At 42.8% G+C, this 24,873-nt stretch overlaps 1 protein-coding gene across 4 annotated transcripts in view; it reads right to left on the bottom strand.

Annotated features, from left to right (window-relative positions):
- Positions 1–24,873, bottom strand: part of GPD2 (glycerol-3-phosphate dehydrogenase 2) — a 318,302-nt gene that overhangs the window by 113,588 nt on the left and 179,841 nt on the right. For all 4 annotated transcript variants that reach the window (XM_068245759.1, XM_068245757.1, XM_068245756.1 and 1 more), the window contains exons 11-13: positions 20,352–20,527; positions 16,566–16,697; positions 5,823–5,981 (exon numbers count right to left, since the gene is read on the bottom strand). In XM_068245759.1, coding sequence (XP_068101860.1) covers positions 5,823–5,981; positions 16,566–16,697; positions 20,352–20,527 — 467 coding nt within the window. The remainder of the gene's footprint in view (positions 1–5,822; positions 5,982–16,565; positions 16,698–20,351; positions 20,528–24,873) is intronic.

The following is a 24,873-nucleotide window of genomic DNA, read 5'->3' on the forward strand; positions in this document are numbered from 1 at the left end:
AATTGTTCATAAAGATTGATCAGAAAAGTCTGCCACTTCCAGTCGATTTTTATGGGGAAAAAAAGGGAAATTCGATTAGGTTTCTCGAATGAATGGTAAAAAAAAGCGCTTTCGATTATTCTGTACAATTGATCGAATTGCCATAAAATTAGATCATTTATTATATGGTGTGCGGCCATCTTATCACAGATGAAATACGGGCAAGGTCCCTTTAAATATTCTCGTCTCCTGAACACAATATTCACCTTTCAGAGCAGAAAAAAAAAAAAATATGAGCAGTAAAGGAAAATTGCCAAATGTTGCCTGGCATCTCAATTAAGAGCAAAATCCACATGATCTGTTTTAAGAATAGAAAGCCCTAAACAAACATATATGTCATAAGGGAGTTAAAGGAAGGAAAATTATACAGATCTGCCGAAAAAGGTCTCATTGTGCGCCGTGAAAAACAATTTGTCATAATCACGATGCTGATCTACTTTTTGCATGAGAAATGTGAGCGGGAGAAGGGCAGTGTGCACAGACAGATGGAATACCAATTAATCCTCTGCACCTACGTGGCCTTAAATAAAAATGTCCTTATCTTTTATTAGCTGGCCATCTCCGTGCGGTTTCCTTTATCTTCCATGTGACAAAGGCGGCTCATCAGGTCACGTGACCGGCACTCCGCCAACCCTGACCAATTCTAAAGTCAAGTCTTGTAATGGCTGGTGACTAAATTAAAGGGCAGCTTTGCCAAGAAAGTCTTCTAATGAAACATCTAGGATACGGAATTCTGCCAGGTGAACTAACGATGTAAACTGGATCGCGCATTCTGTATAAACTGCATGTCCAGGTTTCTAGGATTACTATTTCTCACCAGGGGTATAACTACAAATGATTGAGACTTTCCAGCAGAACTTTGATGTGTTCCCCCTTTTCTGTAGTGGTTCATAACAAGTACTTTAATCCCCCTTTCACTCCAATGCTACGTACACACATGCGACAACGATCGTTCGTTGAGAACGACGAACAAACTTTTAACTGATGAAAGAACGACCTAAGTAAAGTTAGTTTTAAAAGGTGTGCAACGATCTGATCGTTAGAACGAACGTTACATCACGTAAAGCAACTATTGCGCCTGCACATAAAAATGAGAAGTTTCACGGAGAAATAGCGAAATGCGCATGTCAAGCCTAGTACGAACGACCGTTTCCAACGATGTACTACTTTTGCAAACGATCGTCGTTGGTTAAAATCCGCCGAGACAGAACTTTCTTTTGTAGCGATTTGGCTCGTTCGTCGTTTGCCTTAATAGTCGGTGGTTCGTTTTTTGTAACGATCGTCGTTGGTAAAGATCGGGGAACGATCGTTACAAACGACTATAGTCGCATGTGTGTACGCACCTTAACACAGGTGCTGCTTCCATATTTGTTTAGGATTTACAGGGGCTGGACAAAATAATGGAAACGCCAAACATTTTGGCATCATAATCTTTGAACATGTTTTAAGCACTCAAAACTTGACATATGTTAATTTTTTTTGTTCATTATTTTTATTATTTGAGGTTTACCGTAATTAAAATATTTTTTTTACAGATATTTAAACCAAAGTTGGTTATAATTTATAAAAATGGCAGATCTCTCAGACTTTCAAAGAGGCCAAATTGTTGGTGCTTGTATGGCAGGCACTACTGTAACAGAAACTGCCCGAATGCTTGGCATTTCAAGAGATACTGTCTCAAAAGTAATGAGTGCCTTTGAAAGAGAAGGAAAAAACATCTTCAGCAAAGCACAGTTGTGGGTGAAAGTTGAAGTTGTCTGAGAGAGACCGTCGGACATGTAAATTAAATTGTTAGAAAAGCTCGCAAGACCACGGCTCCTAAAATCACTGCAGAGCTGAATGAACACCTACAGAACCCAGTTTCCACAAAAACTGTTCGTCGGGAGCTGCACAAATCTGGATTCCACGGAAGAACTGCAATTAGAAAACCTCTGCTCTCAAAGACAAATGTTTCAAAGCGTAGAGAGTGCTGTAGAAACCACCAGAATTGGTCCCTCGAACAGTGGAAAAATGTGATCTTCTCTAACGAATCGTTTACCTTATTTCCGACCTCCGGCCGAGCGTACGTTTGGAGACAGCCGAAAGAAGCATTTCATCCAGACTGCCTTCTCCCAACCGTAAAACATGGTGGGAGTTCTGTGATGATCTGGGGTGCTATTTCTTGGAAATCCGCCGGGCCAATGATTTCCATTCATGGAAGAATTAACGGTCAAGACTATTTAGGAATTTTGGGCGAGCAAGTTCATCCTATGGTTCTAGAACTGTTTCCGGAGGGGAATGCCATCTTTCAAGATGATAATGCCCCAATCCATACAGCTAGAATTGTTAAAGAATGGCACGAAGAACATGCTAATGAAGTTGAGCATCTCATCTGGCCACCACAATCCCCAGACCTCAACATTATTGAGCATTTATGGTCGTTATTAGAGATACAAGTAAGAAGTCGATTTTTCACCACCATCGTCTCTAAAAGAACTGGAGGGTGTTTTAACTGAAGAATGGGCTAAAATTCCTTTGGAAACAATTCACAATTTGTATGATTCAATACCTCGGAGAACTGAGGACGTAATTGCCACAAAAGGTGGACCTACACCACCTACTGTACATGCAAAAAATCCATGCACGCACATGCGCAGTACTTCCAAAGCCTTCTGGGGAGACCCAAGGCTGCATCATCATTAAAATTGGGGTCCAGCGGTGGAACAAGGAGACACAGAGAGGACCGGGAAGACTATGGTACCCAGAGCCTTCCCTCTTTTTAGGCGAGTATGTAACTTTTTCCTTTTGCCCCGCTACAGGAATCCTTTAAGACAAAATTCGGCCACATGTCCGTTGGTCTGTTCAGGTAAGTGTGAACACGGCCCAAAGCTCTTATGTAGCCCCAAAGACCTTTGTGGTGGTGATGCTATTCTTGCAGCATGCCACTATTTTTCTGCAATAAAAAAATGCAAACTAACAGTCCATTTTTTCAACACCCCTTTAGCAGTCCATGGCTCTAACTTGATATTTCCTGAATGAGCAAAGATGGAAAGCAGTGTAAGCCAGAGAGACAGTCATAGAACAATCTCAGGATATGGGCAGCACGGTGGCGTAGTTGTTAGCACTCTTGCCATGCAGCACTGTGTCCCCCAGTTTGTATCCCAGCCTATCTGCAAGGAGTTTGTAGGTTCTCTGCGTGTATGTGTGGGTTTTCTCTGGGCACTCCAGTTTCCTCCCACATCCCAAAAAAATACAGATAAGTTAATTTTCTTCCCCCTAAAAATGGCCCTATATTACAATATCTACACTACAGGAAACATACATATGACTGTGGTGGGGATTAGATTGTGAGGGACAATTAAGTGACAAGACATTATACTCTGTACAGCGCTGCCGAAGATGTCGGTGCTATATAAATAATAATAATAATAATAATAATGATGATATAAAATGTAAGATTGCAATAAAATTGTTTCCAAAAACAACAATAATAGATTGTTAGAATTCAAAAAGCAATGCTTCCCTATATTTGTGACCGGAGAGACACTTAAACTCTTCAGAATATCCCATAATTTGGTTCTGACTTCTTAGCACAGAGATCCAAAGAATATCCATCTAACACGGCTCTTTGTTTACAGGAATATTTTATCTACTTAATTTATCTTCAAGCCTCGTTAGCTTGAGCAAGTTGATCCCTAATTTGGATATTTAACATGACAGATAATGGTGCTGTGAGCGCAGAGACTAATTCTTGGAGGTTTAGAGGCGCATGTGGCCCTGCAGGGCTCCCGTATCACTAGAGCGTCATTAGCATGAGGATCCTCGTGGCAGTCTGATGATTCCAGGAAGCTCTGTGTGGATTCTGGATCGTTATCAGACGCTAACTGGGGCAGGGAGCGGGTCATTAACGAGGCTTCCGACTACACAGTGCTTCAAAAGGCTGGCGATGAACGAGGACCAACAATCGTCATTTTTAAAACCCCAAATCCAGGCAGAGATCTAAATACAGTGTACGGTTTAATAGCTTGATGATTAGAGTATCCCAGTGTTTTCTCTTTCTGTTAAAGAGGAACTGAAACCAAGCATTGAACTTCATCCCAATCAGTAGCTAATACCCCCTTTACCACGAGAAATAGTTTCCTTTTCTCAAACAGATCATCAGGGGGCTCTGTATGGCTGATATTATGGTGAAGCCCTACCCACAGTGTGATGTCAGCACCTAGGCATTGGCATCACACTGTGGGAGCCTTGTTGCATTGTGGGAAATGGCAGCTGTTTCCAACTGCCAAAAAAGCAGTGTCTCCTTCCACAGACATCACCTGCCAGCAGTAAATGTCACCATGTGATAAATGTCAGAATGTAAATCAAGGAGAGGAAAGATTTTAAAATGGGCAAATACTGACTTAATCATTTACTGTATACATAATTATTGTAAATATTAAGCACTTTTTTCATAATGTTATTTTCACTGCAGTTCCTCTTTAAGTCCAGATCCTGCAGGTGAAAATTCTGCTTAACAAAATGGGATGATGTGAAATGGAGGAGCCAAGTTAGAAGAGAAGGCTCTAGTGTTGGGGCTACTGTTTGACTGTATAGGGAAGCTCTCACACTACAGGGAAGTGGTGAAATTGGCCAATTATTGGTCAATGAACATTGGGTGTGTGTACACACCTTTCAATCACAGACCAATTTTACCACCTCCATGTAGTATAATGGTGGCCACTAATGATCCAATCTTTTTCATCCAATCTTACCATTTCTATGTAATATAAAAGAACTGCCCAAATTATCCATTCAATATATTAACTCATTTTACCCTTATACTACATAGATTTGGTAAAATTGGATGAAAAAGATTGGATCATTAGTGGCCACCTTAAGAGTTTACCTACACAATCCGCTCATAGCATTTAAAATCTGCTGACCCTCATCACAACATGGAGGTCGTAAAATTGGCCAATCATAATTGAAGGTGCCTACCAAGGGCTGGTGCACACTTTAAATTATGATTGGCCAATCGCCAACCAATTTACCACCTCCATGTAGTAACAGCAACAGATATAGAATACTATGAGCAGATTTTGTAGGTAAATCCTCATACTACATGAAGGTGGTAAAACTGCTCAGTTATTGGTCAATCACAACTAAACTGCGTTATGGAAAACCTGCTGTACACATGCCGAGACTTGCCACATGCCTGGTCGAGACCTGGCAGGACACAAATAAGGATCGCTATGCTCATCCTGGTGAAATGCTCAATTTTCTTTTCATTTTTCCACTGCAGATGAAACCAAAATGACTTCCCATTCAGAGAGTCACACCAGCAACAGTGTTTCTGGCTGAAACTTTGCCTGTTTACGACTGTCCAACCTAATAAAAAATTTGGCCCACAACATTAGTGTTTTAAATTTCGTCCCCTTATGTGCGTTTGACACCCTTGCTCTAGAGCACAAAGTTTTTGCTTGCATGCTATCTGGTGTACGTAAAGTGGGAACCCATTCCAAGGAGGGAACCTCATTGTGGTGAATTGGCCAAGTAAAAAAATACTGCAGTCCATTTTGGAAACTAAGACCCTTTCACTTTGATCCTTGCTTTTATTATTGTTGGTGTTTCAGCTTGCTGTGGGGGTTAATGATTGTACAAGGCTCTAGGTTCATTCCTGTTCTCCTGTTTGACCTGCAAGGGTGCAGCGTAGACATCTATCTGAGAAGATCATAGCCAGTAGCTCTGGAAGCCTATGCTGCAGGAAATTTATGCATAAAGACAAAATTACTACAACTCGATCATCTGAAACGTCCTTGTACCTTTTTCTTTTGATCCTTCCAGTTCAGTTCCTTCGCCATGATGTCCACAATGCGCAGCAATGCTTCTTCAGCGGCTTGGACATTAAGGAAAGCTAGACGGGTGCGTCTGGAGAGGACATCGATGGCTGTGCAGGCATATTCCTTTAATGCATATTTTACCTATGACAAAGACCCCAACATGTAAGAGACCAACTACATCAAAAAAACATGTATTTAACCACTTCACCACCAAGGGGGATTTTCCCCTTATGGACCAGAGCAATTTTCACATTTGGGCACTCCTCCCATTCATTGGCCAATAACTTTATCGCTACTTATCAAAAGAAAATGATCTATGTCTTGTTTTTTTCGCCACCAATTTGGGTGATACATTTAGCTAAGAATTATCTTTTATTCTAAATGCATTTTCACTGTATTATTAAAAAAAATGGAACACATTCATTATTTCTCAGTTTTTGGCAATTAGAGTTTTCAAATAAAACGTGTTACTGTAGATAAAACCCACACAATTTATTTGCCCATTTGTCAATGTTGACAATATTTTATTTGGAAATAAAGGTGTATTTTTTCAGTTTTGCATCCGTCACTTACTATAAGCCCTAATTTGCAAAAACGACAGTAATATACCCTCATGATATACATATTAAAAAAGTTTAATGCCTAACTTAACTAGTTATATTGTTTTTTTTAAATGTCATTATATAGACAGGGGTTGGACAAAATGATGGAAACACCTTGAAAATCAACAAAATACATTTTAATATGGTGTAGGTCCACCTTTTGATTTTAGGAGCCGTGGTCTTGCGAGCTTTTCTAACAATTCGGTTTGGAGTCCGACGGTCTCTCTCAGACAACTTTGACTTTCGGCCACAACTGTGCTTTGCTGAGGAAGTTTTTCCTTCTCTTTCAAAGGCAGTCATCACTTTTGAGACAGTATCTCTTGAAATGCCAAGCATTCGGGCAGATTCTGTGACAGTAGCGCCTGCCATACGAGCACCAACAATTTGGCCTCTTTGAAAAAGTCAGAGATATGCCATTTTTGTAAATTATAACCAACTTTTGTTTACATATCTGTAAAAACAATTATTTTATTTAAACATATCAAATAACAAAAATAATACACAAAGAAAATTTAACATATGTCAAATTTTGATTGCTTAAAAAATGTTCAAAGATTATGATGCCAAAATGTTAGGTGTTCCCATTATTTTGTCCAGAGAGTGTGTGTGTGTGTGTGTGTGAGTGTGTGTGTGGTATTTTGGTAACTATGGGAGAATCGGGGCGGTATTGGGTCACTTTAAATGGGGCATTTTTTTTTGTGGGAGAAGCCTTAGTGAAGTCATGCAATCATGCATTGGAGTGAGATATGCATGGTGTGAGCAGACGTGGGTCGTTTGAGGATCGAAGGGGCCGGGCCATTATGTGTCTGTGGACAAGAGCAGAGATGTAGGTCAGGCAGGTCCTTTGCACCGATCTGGAGATGTTGCGGAGGTAAAAGTTGCAGGTTCAGGTAATAATTTGGACGTGGGGTAAAATGCCAAACCATATTTTGTAGGTATAAAACAACACGGCTCTGTAGTAAAGGACTTCAGGTGCTGAACTGGGATGTCTGCAATCCAGATCTATAACATATTGTAAGTATAGTATATCACACACTATGAAACAAAATGCACAATACAGTAGGCTCACTAAACAGTTTGACAGCTGAAAACCTATACAAGCCAAGAATGTGACAACATTTCAAATTCAAAACTACAGCAATTAATCTTCTCAGTTCTCAGACATTTGCTGTTAGTTGCTAAAGGAGGAGGTGATGCAGCACACTGGTAAATGTGTTACTGGCATCAAAATCACAATGAGAAAGATCACCGATTCTTCCAAAATATTTGCTCAGATTTAAACACATGCTATGATGCCTTTTTAGTAATTACATTTAAAGGGGCACTATGGTGAAAAATTGTAAATTTTAAAACATGTGCAAACATAGACAAAGAAGAAGTATGTTTTTTTTCCCAGAGTAAAATGAGCCATAAATTACTTTGCTCCTATGTTGCAGTCACTTACAGTAAGTACAGAAATCTGACAGAAGTGACAGGTTTTGGACTAGTCCATCTCTTCATAGGGGATTCTCAGCAAGGCTTTTATTCTTTATAAAGATATTCCCTAAAAAGGATTTAAACAATGATGCTGGTCAGCTTCCCTGCTCACTACACAATTTTTGGCAGTTGGACGGAGCAACTGCCATTCACTAAGTGCTTTTGAAAAAAAATAAATCCCTGAGAATCCCCCCATGAAGAGGTGGACTAGTCCAAAACCTGTCACTTCTGTCAGATTTCTACTACCTACTGTAAGTGACAGCAACATAGGAGAAAATTAATTTATGGCTCATTTTACTCTGGAAAAAAAACGTACTTCTCATTTGTATATGTTTGCACATATTTTAAATTTTACAATTTTTCGCCATAGTGCCCCTTTAAAGAGGAACTTCACGGTATAAAACGTAAAGTGGACCTGAACTCTTGCACAGGACAGATGGAAAACAGTGAAAAATGCGCCCTGTATGAAATTAGAGTTTAGCCTGTCTAATCACCACTAATCTGTGACAAAGCACAAGTTGTAATTTGATCCCTCAGCTATATCAGCTGACTGCCTCTACAAAGAGGCCAATTTGAAAGCACAGGATATTAACAATATGTCTGCTTCCATGAAAGCAGGAAGTAGATATACTGCAGATTTATTGCAGGATTTGTAACAGCTGTAACAAAGACATTTTTGGTTATTGAGCTGTTGTTTATCTTTTAGAGCAGAGAGGAAGTTCTAAGTTCAGGTCTGCTGTAAAGGTAACTGAATATAACATAATGAATATAATTGCTTAATTTTCAATATAAGTCGAGAAATTTTGGTCTAACTCACAGTGTTAAAGAGTAGAGGTCGCCTTATCTGCAAGCCAGTCCAAAATCTCTCTAGCTTGGAAGGAAGGGGTCGGCCTGTACAGATGCATGTCGGATGTGTAGCTGACAACAAATTCTGTTGCTATGCAGGGGGGTGAGGGAAGCGGAGCGCACAAAGGAGTTGGCCATCGCTCGAACCACTTGCGGAAGGCTGGTCGAGGGCTGCTGTACACGCATGACTATCAGCTGAGGCAACAGTTATCACCCGCCTCAGCCAACTTCAGTCATGCATGTGTGCAAGGCTTTAAGGCGCGTACACACGCCTGATTTATTCAAACGACGGGTGGTTAGACCCGCCTGCAGGGCGGCCGTTCTGGCACAGTTTCCCTGTGTGTACAGTCTGTCACAGGCTGATGAGGCTGGTTAGTGGAGGAGGAGATCAAAAGAAATGGGAAACAGAGAGAGAATCAGTCCAATATGCAGTTGAGGAGTGGAAAGTTCAGAGGAGTGGATGTGGCATTAAATCCAAATCGGTAGTCAATCTGTCTAGTATTGCCCTCACCGGTGACCATCTCTCACTGTTGGAAAAGGGGTTGTCCTTCTCACCTGTGGGAAGGGCAGATGAATTCACCATCTTTAAGGATGTTTCGATGTTCCTTAGAGAGGTACAACTAAGGTTGGAATTTGAAGGTCAAAGTTCGGATCAGCGTGAAGGAATTTCCTCTCCTGTACATGCTCAGGAAACAGATGATGATTGGTTGTCTGTGGTGGAATCACCGAGACATACCAATTTACGTCCAAAATCAAAGTATATGCCTTTAATCGACACCTGAACTTTCTTGGAACTTTTTGAACAGGAACTCCAGAAAGTTAGATGGGATGCCCCTGGCGAGTGGGACCTCACCCCGGGTGAGAGGTGGGCACTGGATGACTTGAAAGTGATAAAGGGGGCAACATTGTCTTAATGGACAGATCAATGTACACTGATGAGATCTACAGACAGCTTAAGGATTCGTCCACATACATGAGAATAGAATGTGATCCCTTTCGGCACTTGGTAGATGAGCTGAACTTTCAGCTGCTCCTGGGTTTGAGGCATGGCATCCTTAATAGGGAGGAATATGGTTATATGTTTGTGGAGCAATTCACTAGACCGACCATGTATATCCTCCCGAAAATTCACAAGGGTGTCATGCCTCCCCCGGGTCGTCCGATTGTGTCAGCAGTAGCAGGACCGTGTGAGGCAGTGGGTACATATTTGGACCGTAAATTACAGCCCCTGGTAAAGCGGTTGCACTCATACATAAAGGACTCAATGGAGGTACTTAATAAGCTTAATGGATTTGTAATGGAAGAAGGCTGCATGCTAGCATCAATTGATGTTGAGGGATTATACACATCCATTCCTCACACTGTTGGACTAGAAGCTCTCGAATATTTGTTGTTTGAAACCTTTCCCCTCCATGATGAACATAACTCCTACATTGTGGACCTTATGTCTTTTGCCTTGCATAATAATTATATTTTTGTTTGAAGGAAGATACTACCATCAGCTGAAGGGGACAAGCATGGGGGCGGCGTGTGCGCCTGCATATGCCTGCCTCCATTTAGGAGTGTGGGAAGAACAGGATGTTTATCCGAATGAGCTGTTCCGTGGGGGCGTGTCCCTTTGACTGAGGTACATCAATGATGTGCTCGTCGTGTGGAGGGGTAGTGCGGAGGAGTTCGGTGCATTTGTGTCAGTACTCCGTGATAGATAGATGGGAAGAAGATCGGCACCAAATGCTACAACAGGCAGCCTTCTGGGGGGTCCTTAACGCTTGCTCCCTGTGCCTCCGGTTTAAAGACAACAATTGCGATGTGAGGATAAAAGGTACCGGGCACCAGCTGATTTGCAAGGCTAATTTATTTCATCCCACCATGACAGACACCATAATTCAGGCAGTAGGTCTAACAGCCGTTTCGCAAGCTGGCAATGCTTGCTTCCTCAGAGACCATCTGCTGCCACAATAATCCACAAATATATACACAAATAAACGCATACACATGAACATGAAGAGGGAGGGACTCACCCACGCCGTTTCCGGCCTGTTTCCGAGCAGTTACCAAGTCGGCATCACTGCTCCTGCGGCCGGTTCTACATCGGGGAAACAACGAGACAAATGTGTACCCGTTTCCAGGAACATGTCCACTCTGTGGAGACAGGAAAAGGGGCCACAAGACTGATCTATGTTAGGGAGGAACATCTGGGGAATGCCAACTGCTTACGTTTCTTTGGCCTAAAATGGGTGGATGTCCCGCATAGAGGGGGAGATAGAGAGAAATTATTGCGAAGAGAAGAGGCGAGATTAATCTCCATCACAGAGGCTTGTGGGGGTATGGGATTCAATGAACGCAATGAGCTTCATTGCTTCCTGGACCGCCACTAAAAACACCTAAGGGTATCCAAAAATACCTGGGGATGGTGCTGTGAGGATCTCTCACGTCCTTATTTTCAATCAATACCCTGACTTAAGTTCTCCCCTTTTGAGATCTAATGTGATGCCCCTTTAGAAGTTGCAGATATCCCTCCCTCCCTGTTGCTTTAGTGACCTGTTTGGGGGTGACATTATATAAAGGGTGGGATCGGAATTACCCAGAAAGGAAGGGGGAACATGGCTTGACCGTATCCCTCCCCCTTGCTGGAATGTACAGGTGTGGGTCATGTAAGGCCTGTCATTTCGTTTTGAGACCCAATAGTTTCCCCCCTCAGGATCATATAAGAGAATACAAACTAAAGATGTTTCTCAATTGTAATTCCACATGGGCTGTATACCTCATTATATGCCCGTGAAATAAATCCTACGTGGGCATGACGACACGAGCATTTAAGTCAAGACGTCTTGAGCACCTTGGGAATATTGCTAGTGGGGAGAAAAAAAAAAAAAAACGCTGATCGCAGAGCATTTCCAAGAAATGCACAATGGCTCAATTGTTGGCCTTCGTGCGATATGCATTGATAGTCTAGAGCAGTGTTTCTCAACATTTTATTGGTGTGTACCACTTTTAAAACCCTGTACTCACCAAGTACCCCCTAGAATAGTAAACATTATCACAAGTACCCCTTCACAAATAAATATTTAATCGTAGTACATTATAATTGGTTCTAAACCATTTCCAAGTCTTTACTATTGCTTTTAATTAGCTAAAATACTAATTTGGGCTTGTTTAAAATAAGATTTATCATTTTCTAAAACTCTAAATGTGTTGTTCTTGGCTAAGTATATCAGGCCTGAGTACCCCCTGGAACCATTAGAAGTACCCCCTGGGGTACGCGTACCACACGTTGAGAACCTAGGGTCTAGAGGTTTTACCACGTACGGAAAGAACGGAAGCGATGCTGTTACGACGTGAAGCAATGTGGATGTATCGATTAAGATCGCGACATCCCCATGGACTAAATGTGGATTTTTCCCTTAGTTTCCTGTGAGATATAGGGGAGAATCTAGTTATTTACATTTAGAATAGCACTATACAAATCTGAGGTTTATCATTGAAATCTTGTGAGAAAAATGCAGTATTGATATAAGAGGAGGGTTTGTTATATTGAGTGGCTGGTGAGTGTTTGTAGGTTAAGTATGATGTAACCTCTAACATAACGACCCTAAAAAAAAAATATGGAAACCTTTCTCTTTGCTCCATTTTTTAAAGTTGGTATCTCCTTGAGAGACATGCATAAGGAGAGTTACAAATAATAATAAAAAATATTTCCTATGTGCTCTCATGCTGGTGGTTTATTGAAATACATGGTGAACAGTATCTGCAGTAGGACTGAAACAGTACCTCTGTAATTCCATCTGGACGAGCACAGTGTTAACACTCATCCAACTTGCGTGAAGTGGGTGGAGCCAAAGGATTCCTATTTAGGATTGCCCCCCCCGTAGAAAGTCACGCCCCCGATGAAGACCGGAAGTACCGGTCGAAACTAGTCGGCCAATGCTGCATCCTGATACTGACCTAACCCACCGCTGATTCGCTGTTTGACCCGCCTCCCTGGCGGTTAGGAGTTCCGGCCTGGGGACTTTGCTGCGGGCGGAGGACGCTTGAGATCTACTGAGTGTGCGGGGGTGATGTTAGCCTCCTGCGCACTGTAACGTAAGTGTCAGCCCGGATGTGGAGTCGGATGGTGGTGACCGGCTTTCCCAGTTAGACCGGAAGCACCTGCATGGAGAAAAATATACCAACGGAGGGAACAGACATGTGCACAGACTCTACAGGGGCTCCTGTGAGGAAGTAATATCTTCTGCCTTATGTCCTTGTGAAGATCTAGAGCTGCTGGAGGAGTGAGTATTCACAGAGTCCTGCAACTGTAACATAGCATTGTGGACTGCTTTTGCTTTGCTTTGCTCTGCAGATGGCCTTGCTGCTTTGCTGTGGCTGGACCGGATAAACAACAGGATTACCCTGGGATTATTTCTAGGGACCAATTGTATTCCTTCTCTAGTGGGTGGTCGGGAAGATAATTGAAGGAATTATTGCCCCTCCTTCCTGTGTGGGCCCGTGTGCATGCTGGTGGTGCAAGTAGTGTATGTGGTTGGGCAACTTGATGCAGCTTGTGTACAACAGCGCTGTTGGTTTTAATGATTTGCTTTGACACACCTTTTATGCTTTGATATGTCACAAAGAAATTAATAAACAGATATTTTTCATGGCAATCTAGTCACGGAAATATGATTGTCAAGCAATGTGGCGATTGGGTTATATATACCTAGTGGAATTAAGGGTAATTGGTTAATATCTGTCCCTGTCCCCTCCCCCTTTACTCTGGAATTACTGATGAGGCTGGTTTTGACTGATCCGCTCGGTGGATCGGTCAAAAACAGCCTAATCAGTCGGCCGACAGACTGTACACACGCAGAAACTGTTGTCAGAACGGCCGCCCCGCGTGCGGGTCTGATCACCCGTCATTTTAATAAATCAGGTGTGTGTACGCGCATTAACGTTCATTGTTTTCACAATCAGTTGGTTGCTTTCACACGTAGTGGCTTCTGCTTTCCTCTGGTTGGCTTTTTCATCTCGACTATGTTTGCACTAGCACCTTACAGTACACCTGCATGTACGTCTAGTTATTTTTTCCTTTGCGAGTATTTTGTGCTCTTCTGCACCTTATAGGCATCACATTCCCTTTGCTATGCTTTGCACTGGTTCTATGCACTTTATGGACATTTACGTTGAATACTTAACTTTGCACTGACACTTTATGTATTACTTGCTGCTGATTCTCAGACAATATTACTTTAGCCATCATTATATGATTCCCTGCACTTTCACTGTTAACTGATCAACCACAGAACCTTTGATACAAATTGTTGATTACCTTTTGGATTCTGTGGTAGAATTACTTTAGCTTTTGCAGTGTTCATTGGGAATTGGTTTATTGAGATATTAGAGTTGTTTTGAACTGCACCCCTTGGATTTTTGTACAGTATATAATTAACCACTTAGCAACTTCTGTCACGCTTTTCTACGTCCTTGTTTATAAACACATGTAAATATTTGGTTCTGTTTTCTATTTTTAGAAAACTAAGTATAGCACCATCTTGTGGCCAAAAAGTAAAACTACTTCCAAATACACCATTATTCACTTCCAAATACACCATTATTCATTTACCATAGAAAAATTAAATACATTTTCATTATTTTTGAAACTCCTTCACCCCTAACCCAAAATAAAATCTTATTGCCATACTTTGTACTAGGGACACAATTTAAACACTGTAGTATCCGTGACAAATGGGCAAATAAAAAGTGAAAGCTGAGAAATGGTTATTTTTGTCCTTTTTTTCTTCTTCTTCCCTGTCAAATGCATATAAAATAATATAATTCTTAGCATAAAGTACTGCCCAAAGAAAGCCTAGCTTGGAAACAAACCTGTGGTAGAGAAGTGGTTAAGATATAGGCCCTGTAACCCCACTTTGTTTTTACATTGTTTTTATAAAGTGGAAATATTAATAAAGTTGTTCATGTTCAATGGCACAGTCTAATGTGTGACCATAACTATTGATTAATGACTGGAGGATATATTGCCCTTTCAATTGAATGTTGTTGTTGTTGGGTTGCCGACCCATATACTTGAGTTTTCGTAATATTTTTTTCAACAAAACTTGGTATACAGATCCCTTAGTACCTGGCAAAATATGTTCGGGGGTTTTGTGCACCCCCCTGCACACCTGGGCAGAACCACAAACAGCCAAATCAGATTTCACCTATTCATGTCAATGGGAACATATAAAAGCCTGCCATTCTCACAGTAAGAAAGCCAGTCTCCCAACTTGGCACAATTGGTCACTTGGTGACCGAGGTTACAAATTCAGGGAAAGTGGACGGAGCATAAACCAGTAAGTCAAATTTCAGGCATTCATTTTAAATGTGAAAATGTAAACTACAGGCATTTTAGACTGTTAATTGCTGGGGTCTTATACTTGGCACAGTTGGCCACTGGGTAAATGGAATTAATATTAAGGAAAGTGGGTGGAGCCTACAACAGGTCTAAAGGAAATATATTTTTGTGGAAAAAAAAAGTCCATGTAGGATGAATATATACAATATATTGCAATGGTTTTAGAAGACAACTCTTTTATCTCATGGACATGGGTGACTTCATTGAATACCTGAACACCGAATGGTAACCGTATGTCTGGTCAGTGTGTGCACAAGTAAGTTTGCTATTCACTGCACAGTGTACTGCTGTCCCAGGAAGCACATTTTCAAACATTTGATGTGTCTGTGAAATCATAGCGGATTGAAAACTAAAAATGTAAAAGGAAATGTGTATTTATATAAAATGTACAAAAAAAATAGATTTCCTTTTGAAAAAAAAAAAAAAAAAACTCAAATAACTTGAGATATATATTTTTTTTTAACAGAAATACAGTTACAGTTTAAAGTGATATTATAACAAAATATCATCTATAGTCTAAAGCATTAAACACAGCATAAAATTAACAGTTAAAACCATCTGACTGTACTGGAAGAGTTAAAGCCTCATACACAAGTTTGAAAAAAGTCGGCTCAGGTGGCCTATAACACCTGCTTTAGCCGATAATCAGGCCATTAATCAGCAATCTCGCCCAAGGGGATCAGGTCCTGATCCCTGATGGGTGACTCTACTCAAAGGTGAGCACCTTAAAAAGGGGTGTCTTGAAGCAAGGACAATTATCTCCTTTATTTGCTTACTAATTACTTAAAGGGAACCAGAGACGAAGCACCCTTGTGTATTTTACCATATATATCAGTAAGAACATTAGAGAAAACACTTACCATGCTCTCTGTTTCATCCTCACTGCTAAAAGTGTCTGTTAACAGCTGTGATAAGAATCCCGGACTGAGCATTCAGTCTGGCTTTGCAGGAAATAATTATAGCCGAGTCATTATAGCAGAGCCACAAGGGGGCAGGCTTGGCCTTGAAAAGACACCAGAGAAGACAGACTCAGCTATAATCTTTCCGTAGCAAAGCTAGACTGAGTGCTCAGTCCGGGATTCTTATCAGAGGTGATAACAGTCAGATTAAACAGAGAACAATGAAACAAAGAGCAGATTAGGTGTTTACTGTCATGTTCCCACTGATTTATAAGGTAAAATACAAGAGGGTGTTTCATCTCTAGTTCTCTTTAATTATGAATCAATCTGATAATTTGTGCTACAGGCATTGTTATTACCGTAGTTCGCTTCAGTGACGTAAGCATTTAAAAGAGCATCACAGGAGTCTTAAAATGTTTCATATACATTTTTTAAACCGTTTAATACATTTGAGCAAAAATGTAATTTTGAGGATAATCCCATGTTAAATAATACTTCTATGTAATGCACTAACCTCTGCTTCAATGTAGGGGAATTCGGACACCAGTCTCTTCCCGACAATGGGCCATCTCTTCCCTGTGACCTTAGCCATTTTGGCCACCTCAAAGGCTTTGTCACCGTAGGTGGCGGCTAGATGCTGGGCAACCTGCAGGAGGACATCAACAATTCACTACACATTTCCCACTTCAACCTCCCCTCCTTCTGCTCCTCAGAGCACAGCAGGGAGAATAAAAAATAAAAAAAAGCATGCTACTTATGTCAGATTCCCAAAGCTTTTATCAGACAGACTGAAGAGGGTATTAAATCTTGATTGTGTGGGAGGAGAGGACTTGTGTTGTGAACGCTTAGGCCAGCACTTATACTACTATATGCATGTATCAATGTAACTGTGACTAATGACGCGTCAACTACTTTTTTGCAACTGTGATCACATTTAACGAATGTATTGTTGGAATTGGATGTCACGGAAGACGGGACTGTCACGGGCATCACAGAGGAGGGAGAGGGGATGAGAACAGAGATCAGAATGCTAATTTCAGCAAGCAGGCTCCTCCGAAGACGTGTTTGTCAAACAATTAAAACGTATCACAGCTTCTGAGAATGACTCTGGGCACAAAATGAGCTGAAGATGAAATCTGGATTTCTGTTTTCAACATCAGGAGTGCCCATTGCTGAAGATTGTGTGTGTATAAACATTTTACTATATTGGACAATGCTTTAGTGCTTTTGAGTTTAGACGATTACATTTGATGAACTTACGGAACTCACTTGACGATCATATAGGATGATCAGGAGTTTTATTGCAAGCAGTACTGCTCTCCACTTCTGCCACCCTCGCCATACTACTAGATCCTACTTTGTTGGTGCTATGGGCAGGGCGTTAAAGAGACACTGAAGTCTCTTAAAAATCCTTTTTTTTATCCCAAAATATTGTTTAACATATTAGCCCTAACTAAAACCGCCGTATCTCCGCCGCTGTACACTATCCAAATGCCCCCAAACTCGCCCTCCCTCTCCCCTGCAAAACCCACGACTTTCTTGGACGTGGATTTTGCTGCCCAGTGCGCTCCCGTATGAGACAGAGCTATGAGCTGCAACTCTGCCTCTACACACGTCTGTCAGCGCGTATCTCCGCCGCCCCTATCAGTGAAGGAAGACAGAGGGGCGGGGGAGAGGTGGCGATCCGGGCTGACCGACACGCTGAGAGGCAGAGCTGCGGCTCATAGCTCTGCCTCTCACGGAAGCGCTGCCCAGATTGTCCCTCTGGCGAGTTAGGGGGGATGCAGCGGTTTAGTTAGGGCTAATATGTTAAACAATATTTTGGGATTAAAAAAAAAGGATTTTTAAGAGACTTCAGAGTCTCTTTAATAGGATCCTAAGAGATCTGGGGCACTTTTGGGCAATCCAGCTGAAAAATAGGTATGGCCACACTCCAGAATTTGGGTGTGGTCATGGGTGGAGCTAAATTTGCATGCACTTCACATCGGTCTTAGTAGGCCTGGCCAGCAAAATGTTGGATGAACCCTCCTCTCAATTAATACAAAAAAAATGCATGCTGGGGCATGCGGGATGCTGTGTGGTGCCATGCTGGGTGCTGTGGTGCCTCTGTGGGGTATACTAGTGGTGTGCAGCCTCCATAGGGAGCATTCATTCCTGTGTGTGTCCTCACTGTTCCTCCTCCTGAACCCACCCTCCTTCCCAGCAGAGTAGCACAGCTGGAGGAACTACTCATCTCCTCCATCTACTCTCCAAGTCTGGAGACACCCTCTGTAGCTGGCGATTCTCCCCCTAGCATCCGAGAATCAGACGCCAGGAGCTTTAACTTCTAACTTCTTCTCAGATACTAAGGGTGGAAGCCCAGAAGAGACATCTGCAGAATCTGCAAAAATCCATTAACCCTTCGCACACTCACATGCAAATGTTCAAACAAATGCATTCACAGATTCACTCATCCAGGCACAACTGTTATCCCTACAGCTAAATTAAAAGCCAGGGTTTTAGTTCACAGAAGAATGCATTCTTATGCTTAGTCACCTATACTGCGCAGAAGTACCCAGGTAAACATAGGTGTCCTAACTCTGGCCCTGTAACAGACAGTTAGGACACCTATGTTTACCTGGGTACTTCTGCGCAGTATAGGTGACTAAGCATAAGAATGCATTCTTCTGTGAACTAAAACCCTGGCTTTTAATTTAGCATGTGAGTGTGCGAAGGGTTAATGGACTTTTGCTGTTTTCTAGCCACACCCCCTTCAGCACCTCCCTTTCCCTAATAATTTATTTAATGTCCTAACTAGAGGCGATGTGCCTGGATATATGTATTTCCATTTTACTACTGACCCCTGTGGCTAGGGTCCAATTCAGTGCACTCCCTCCTTCCCCTGTATGTATTTGTCAGCATGCAGACAGCTTATGCTGGTGTATGCGCATGGTGCACGTGGACACATAACGTTAGCTCCCTTGTGCGATTGGTAAGATGCACCGTCTTTCCCAGGAGAGGAAGTTAGGATGTGTGCTCCTAATCCATTGATAGGTTTGATGCAATGAATGTGTTTGCATGTCTGCACTATGCATGTTACAGGGCCAGAGTTAGGACACCTATGTTTACCTGGGTACTTCTGCGCAGTATAGGTGACTAAGCATAAGAATGCATTCTTCTGTGAACTTAAACTCTGGCTTTTAATTTAGCTGTAGGGATAACAGTTGTGCCTGGATGAGTGAATCTGTGAATGCATTTGTTTGAACATTTGCATGTGAGTGTGCGAAGGGTTAATGGATTTTTGCTGTTTTCTAGCCACACCCCCTTCAGCACCTCCCTTTCCCTAATAATTTATTTAATGTCCTAACTAGAGGCGATGTGCCTGGATATATGTATTTCCATCTGCAGAATCTGGAGACCAAACAGCCAGAGATGAGTACTGCCACCCGTTGCCTGACTCTGCCTGGGGGACATCCAGGGCGCCCCAGAAAAGATCCAGGCCACGTGCCACTGATCTTTGGGGCTAGCAGCATCCCTGTACCCTGCTAATACAGGTGAAACTCAAAAAAATTAATTATCGTGCAAAAGTTCATTTATGTCAGTAATTCTAAACCAGAGAGAGACCATTTAAAGGCTTACCGCCAAGGAGGGTAAATCACAGGTGTCAAACACCACTCCTCAAGGTCCACATCCATGCCAGTGTTTAGGATGGACAGAAAAATAAAGAAATGGCCACGGTACTATCTGCACAGAGTTTGTATGTTCTCTCCATGTCGGCGTGGGTTTCCTCTAGCCACACTGGTTTCGTCTAATAAAATAATATAAAATGTGCTCTACCACATTTCCTGATTCTGTCCCATCAATGACTATGAGCTGTGCCAAAAATGTGTGAGGACCCTGGCTTAACCTCCCTCGTGGTTTGGCCGAGCCCAACTCGTCCAGGGAAAAATAGCTGAAAACGTTATGGACGAGTCAGGTTCATCCAGCAGTTCTGAGGCAGGGTTCCATTTTTTACATGCATTTTGGCATTAGAATTAGACATAATAATTCACTCAAGAACGTGAATTTTAATGTGAAACACGCATGCGAAAAACTGCACGTCGTCTGCCAAAAATGCTGACGAGTGGTGAAATTATGACCTGGCAGAAAAGGAAAATTTAATTAAAATTATTTTTGACATAATTTTGTGTTTGAAACTTTTATTATACTCAAAATGTATACTAGACCCTTTCTTGACACATTTTGGTACACATTTATCCAACCACTGTTTGCACATAAATCCAGCAGAAACAGAATGCCAGGCAGGTTGAATAGTACTTACCTCGCTTTCTAAGCCGTAATCCTGGACAAGGCGGATGTAGAGTGTGGGTGTCCAGTCTTTTCCGCCTTCAAGGAAAAGTCCCACTGTCTTACATGGACCGGCTTTCAAGTTGTGTGCTTTAACTACCGCATCCAAGGTGTCCTCTGCCATGGCTCTGTATGTCGTCCATTTTCCACCTACAAAAACACAAAGCACAACTTGAAACTTTTGGTTTCTTGTGCAACGGAGGAAAAAAAAAACATAGCACTAACTGGTGGTGGCACCACGGGACCATGGGAGAGGCTGTAGCTGTTTTTGTGCCCATTTGGAGACCTCTACTCCTATGCTGAATTTGGTTTACTGAAAAGGATATTTGGGACAATTAACCTCCATTTTCATGTTGAACTACACATACAGGTGACACTCGAAAAATTTGAATACCGTGCAAGTGTCCATTTATTTCAGTCATTCAATTTAAAAGGTGAAACTAATATATGGAATAGGAGCCCTTTGCAGGTGTTTTGGATGAATTAGGTGATTAGAGTCAGACACTCTGAGCCCAGAATATTGTACATTTTCACAATATTGTAATGGGCTAAGATTTTGGGGTTCTCATAAGATGTAAGCCATACTCATAAAACTGTAACAAATAAAGGCTTAAAGTATCTCGCTTAGCATGGAATGATTCTATTACATATATTAGTTTCACCTTTTAATATGAATTACTGAAATAAATTGACTTTTATTCATATTCAAATTTTTCGAGTTTCACCTGCACTTCAGGTACTCCCATACCTGTACAGGTGGGTTTGCTCCCCGGGCCAGTTACCTACTGATTTGTGAATGCAGTTTCTAAGTCTCAAAAATAGGTTTCTACTTAAAAAACCTCCAAAACTGTCCGCAAGATAAGACTTTTTCAAGGGTCACAAAAGCCAATGAGAAATGCTGATCATGGGGAAGGCAAGTCTGGCCAATGAAGAAAGAGGTAGGTGTGTGTGTGTGTGTGTGTGTGTGTGTGTGTGTGTGTGTGTGTGTGTGTACGTGTGCGTGTGTGTACGTGTGTGTGTGTGTACGTGTGTGTGTGTGTACGTGTGTGTGTGTGGGTGGGTGTGGGTGTGTACGTGTGTGTGTACGTGTGTGTGTACGTGTGTGTGTGTGTGCGTGTGTGTGTGCGTGTGCGTGTGTGTGTGTGTGTGTGATGGGATAAAGGTTTGGCGTGGCAGTTGAAGAGGTTGACAATAAGTTGTTACAAACAGAATGAGAAAGCTGGATTTATGGGGACTATACAAGGGCTAATGGCAAACAGAAGATGGGATCTCCCATATATGGTAAATGGGAATCATTGCTGTACAAAAAAAGGCATAGGAATTTTACATATGATGGGGAGAGCATGCAGCATGAAACAAAAGTTTGGTTTGTGCCCCGCCCCTTGCAGTCTAGAGCAGGGCTTTTCAACCTGTTCACTCACTGTACCACTTTTATCAACTGAAAATGTTCTACCACCAGTGTGCCTGCGCAGTAGATATGACCCGATCAGACTTGTGTGTTTCCATCGAAGCCCGAGCAGAGAGCCACTACTGCGTGTGCACTCACACAAACAAGGAGATCTTTGAGGGGTTCCAGCGCTGGATCCCCTCTACTGAGGAGGAAGGGGGAAGCCTCTTTGGTGATCCAGAGGCTTCCTCCTCCCGGGGCGCTTTTTTCTTACAGGTACACTTTAACCACTTCACGACCGCCCCCAGCCGATGGGCGGCGGCAAAGTCCGGGCCCAAACGACCGCAATACGCCCATCGGCGGGGGCGGCTGCGGGAGTGGCTATGCGGCGATCGCGTCATTCGTGACGCGATCAGCCGCCGGGGACTGGCTCCGCCCCCCGTTCGCTGTACTAGCACCCGGATCGCCGCGTGTACTGTGTATAATAGGCTTTGCAATGTATACAAAGCCTATTATACTGGCTGCCTCCTGCCCTGGTGGTCCCAGTGTCCGAGGGACCACCAGGGCAGGCTGCAGCCACCCTAGTCTGCACCCAAGCACACTGATTTCCCCCCCCCTGCCCTCTGATCGCCCACAGCACCCCTCAGACCCCCCCCTGCCCACCCCCCAGACCACTGTTTGCACCCAGTCACCCCCCTAATCACCCATCAATCACTCCCTGTCACTATCTGTCAACGCTATTTTTTTTTTAGTCCCTAATCTGCCCCCTACTCCCTCCTGATCACCCACCCCTCAGATTCTCCCCAGACCCCCCCCCCGTGTACTGTATGCATCTATCCCCCCTGATCACCTGTCAATCACCTGTCAATCACCCGTCAATCACCCCCTGTCACTGCCACCCATCAATCAGCCCCTAACCTGCCCCTTGCGGGCAATCTGATCACCCACTCCAATAGATCGCCCGCAGATCCGACATCAGATCACCTCCCAAATCCATTGTTTACATCTATTCTCTCCTCTAAACACCCACTAATTACCCATCAATCACCCCCTATCACCACCTGTCACTGTTACCCATCAGATTAGACCCTAATCTGCCCCTTGTGGGCACCCAATCACCCGCCCACACGCTCAGATTGCCCTCAGACCCCCCCCCCCCCACCTTATCAATTCGCCAGTGCAATATTTACATCTGTTATTCCCTGTAATAAGCCACTGATCACCTGTCAATCACCCATCAATCACCCCCTGTCACTGCCACCCACCAATCACCCCCTGTCACTGCCACCCATCAAACAGCCCCTAACCTGCCCCTTGCGGGCAGTCTGATCACCCACCCACACCAATAGATCGCCCGCAGATCCGACATCAGATCACCTCCCAAGTGCAGTGTTTACATCTCTTCTCTCCTCTAAACACCCACTAATTACCCATCAATCACCCCCTACCACCACCTGTCACTGTTACCCATCAGATTAGACCCTAATCTGCCCCTTGCGGGCACCCAATCACCCGCCCACACCTCATAACGCCCTCAGACCCCAGCCCTGATCACCTCGCCAGTGCATTGCTTGCATCTATTTCCCCCCTCTAATCACACCTTGAGACACCCATCAATCACCTCCTGTCACCCCCTAGCACACTTACCCATCAGATCAGGCCCTAATTTGCCCCGTGTGGGCTCCTGATCACTCGGCCAAACCCTCAGATCCCCCTCAGACCCCCTTCCGATCACCTCCCCAGTGCATTGATTGCATCTATTTTCCCCTCTAACCGCCCCCTGAGACACCCATCAATCACCTCCTGTCACCCCCCCTAGCACTCCTATCCATCAGATCAGGCCCAATACATCCTGTCATCTAAGAGGCCACCCTGCTTATGACCGATTCCACAAAATTTGCCCCCTCATAGACCACCTGTCATCAAAATTTGCAGATGCTTATACCCCTGAACAGTCATTTTGAGAAATTTGGTTTCCAGACTACTCACAGTTTTGGGCCTGTAAAATGCCAGGGCAGTATAGGAACCCCACAAGTGACCCCATTTTAGAAAGAAGACACCCCAAGGTATTCTGTTAGGTGTATGATGAGTTCATATAATATTTTATTTTTTGTCAAAAGTTAGCGGAAATTGGATTTTTATTGTTTTTTTCACAAAGTGTCATTTTTCACTAACTTGTGACAAAAAATAAAATCTTCTATGAACTCACCATACCCCTAACAGAATACCTTGGGGTGTCTTCTTTCTAAAATGGGGTCACTTGTGGGGTTCCTATACTGCCCTGGCATTTTAGGGGCCCTAAACCGTGAGGAGTAGTCTAGAAAACAAATGCCTCAAAATGACCTGTGAATAGGACGTTGGGCCCCTTAGCGCACCTAGGCTGCAAAAAAGTGTCACACATGTGGTATCGCCATACTCAGGAGAAGTAGTATAATGTGTTTTGTGGTGTATTTTTACACATACCCATGCTGGGTGGGAGAAATCTCTCTGTAAATGGACAATTGTGTGTAAAAAAAAATCAGTCATTTACAGAGATATTTCTCCCACTCAGCATGGGTATGTGTAAAAATACACCCCAAAACACATTATACTACTTCTCCTGAGTACGGCGGTACCACATGTGTGGCACTTTTTTGCACCCTAAGTGCGCTAAGGGGCCCAAAGTCCAATGAGTACCTTTAGGATTTCACAGGTCATTTTGCGACATTTGGTTTCAAGACTACTCCTCACAGTTTAGGGCCCCTAAAATGCCAGGGCAGTATAGGAACCCCTCAAATGACCCCATTTTAGAAAGAAGACACCCCAAGGTATTCCGTTAGGAGTATGGTGAGTTCATAGAAGATTTTATTTTTTGTCACAAGTTAGCGGAAAATGACACTTTGTGAAAAAAAACAATTAAAATCAGTTTCCGCTAACTTGTGACAAAAAAAAAAAATCTTCTATGAACTCACCATACATCTAACGGAATACCTTGGGGTGTCTTCTTTCTAAAATTGGGTAATTTGTGGGGTTCCTATACTGTCCTGGCATTTTAGGGGCCCTAAACCGTGAGGAGTAGTCTTGAAACGAAATTTCTCAAAATGACCTGTGAAATCCTAAAGGTACTCAT

This window comes from Hyperolius riggenbachi, chromosome 7 (genome assembly GCF_040937935.1).
Source record: "Hyperolius riggenbachi isolate aHypRig1 chromosome 7, aHypRig1.pri, whole genome shotgun sequence".
Lineage (NCBI taxonomy): Eukaryota > Metazoa > Chordata > Amphibia > Anura > Hyperoliidae > Hyperolius > Hyperolius riggenbachi.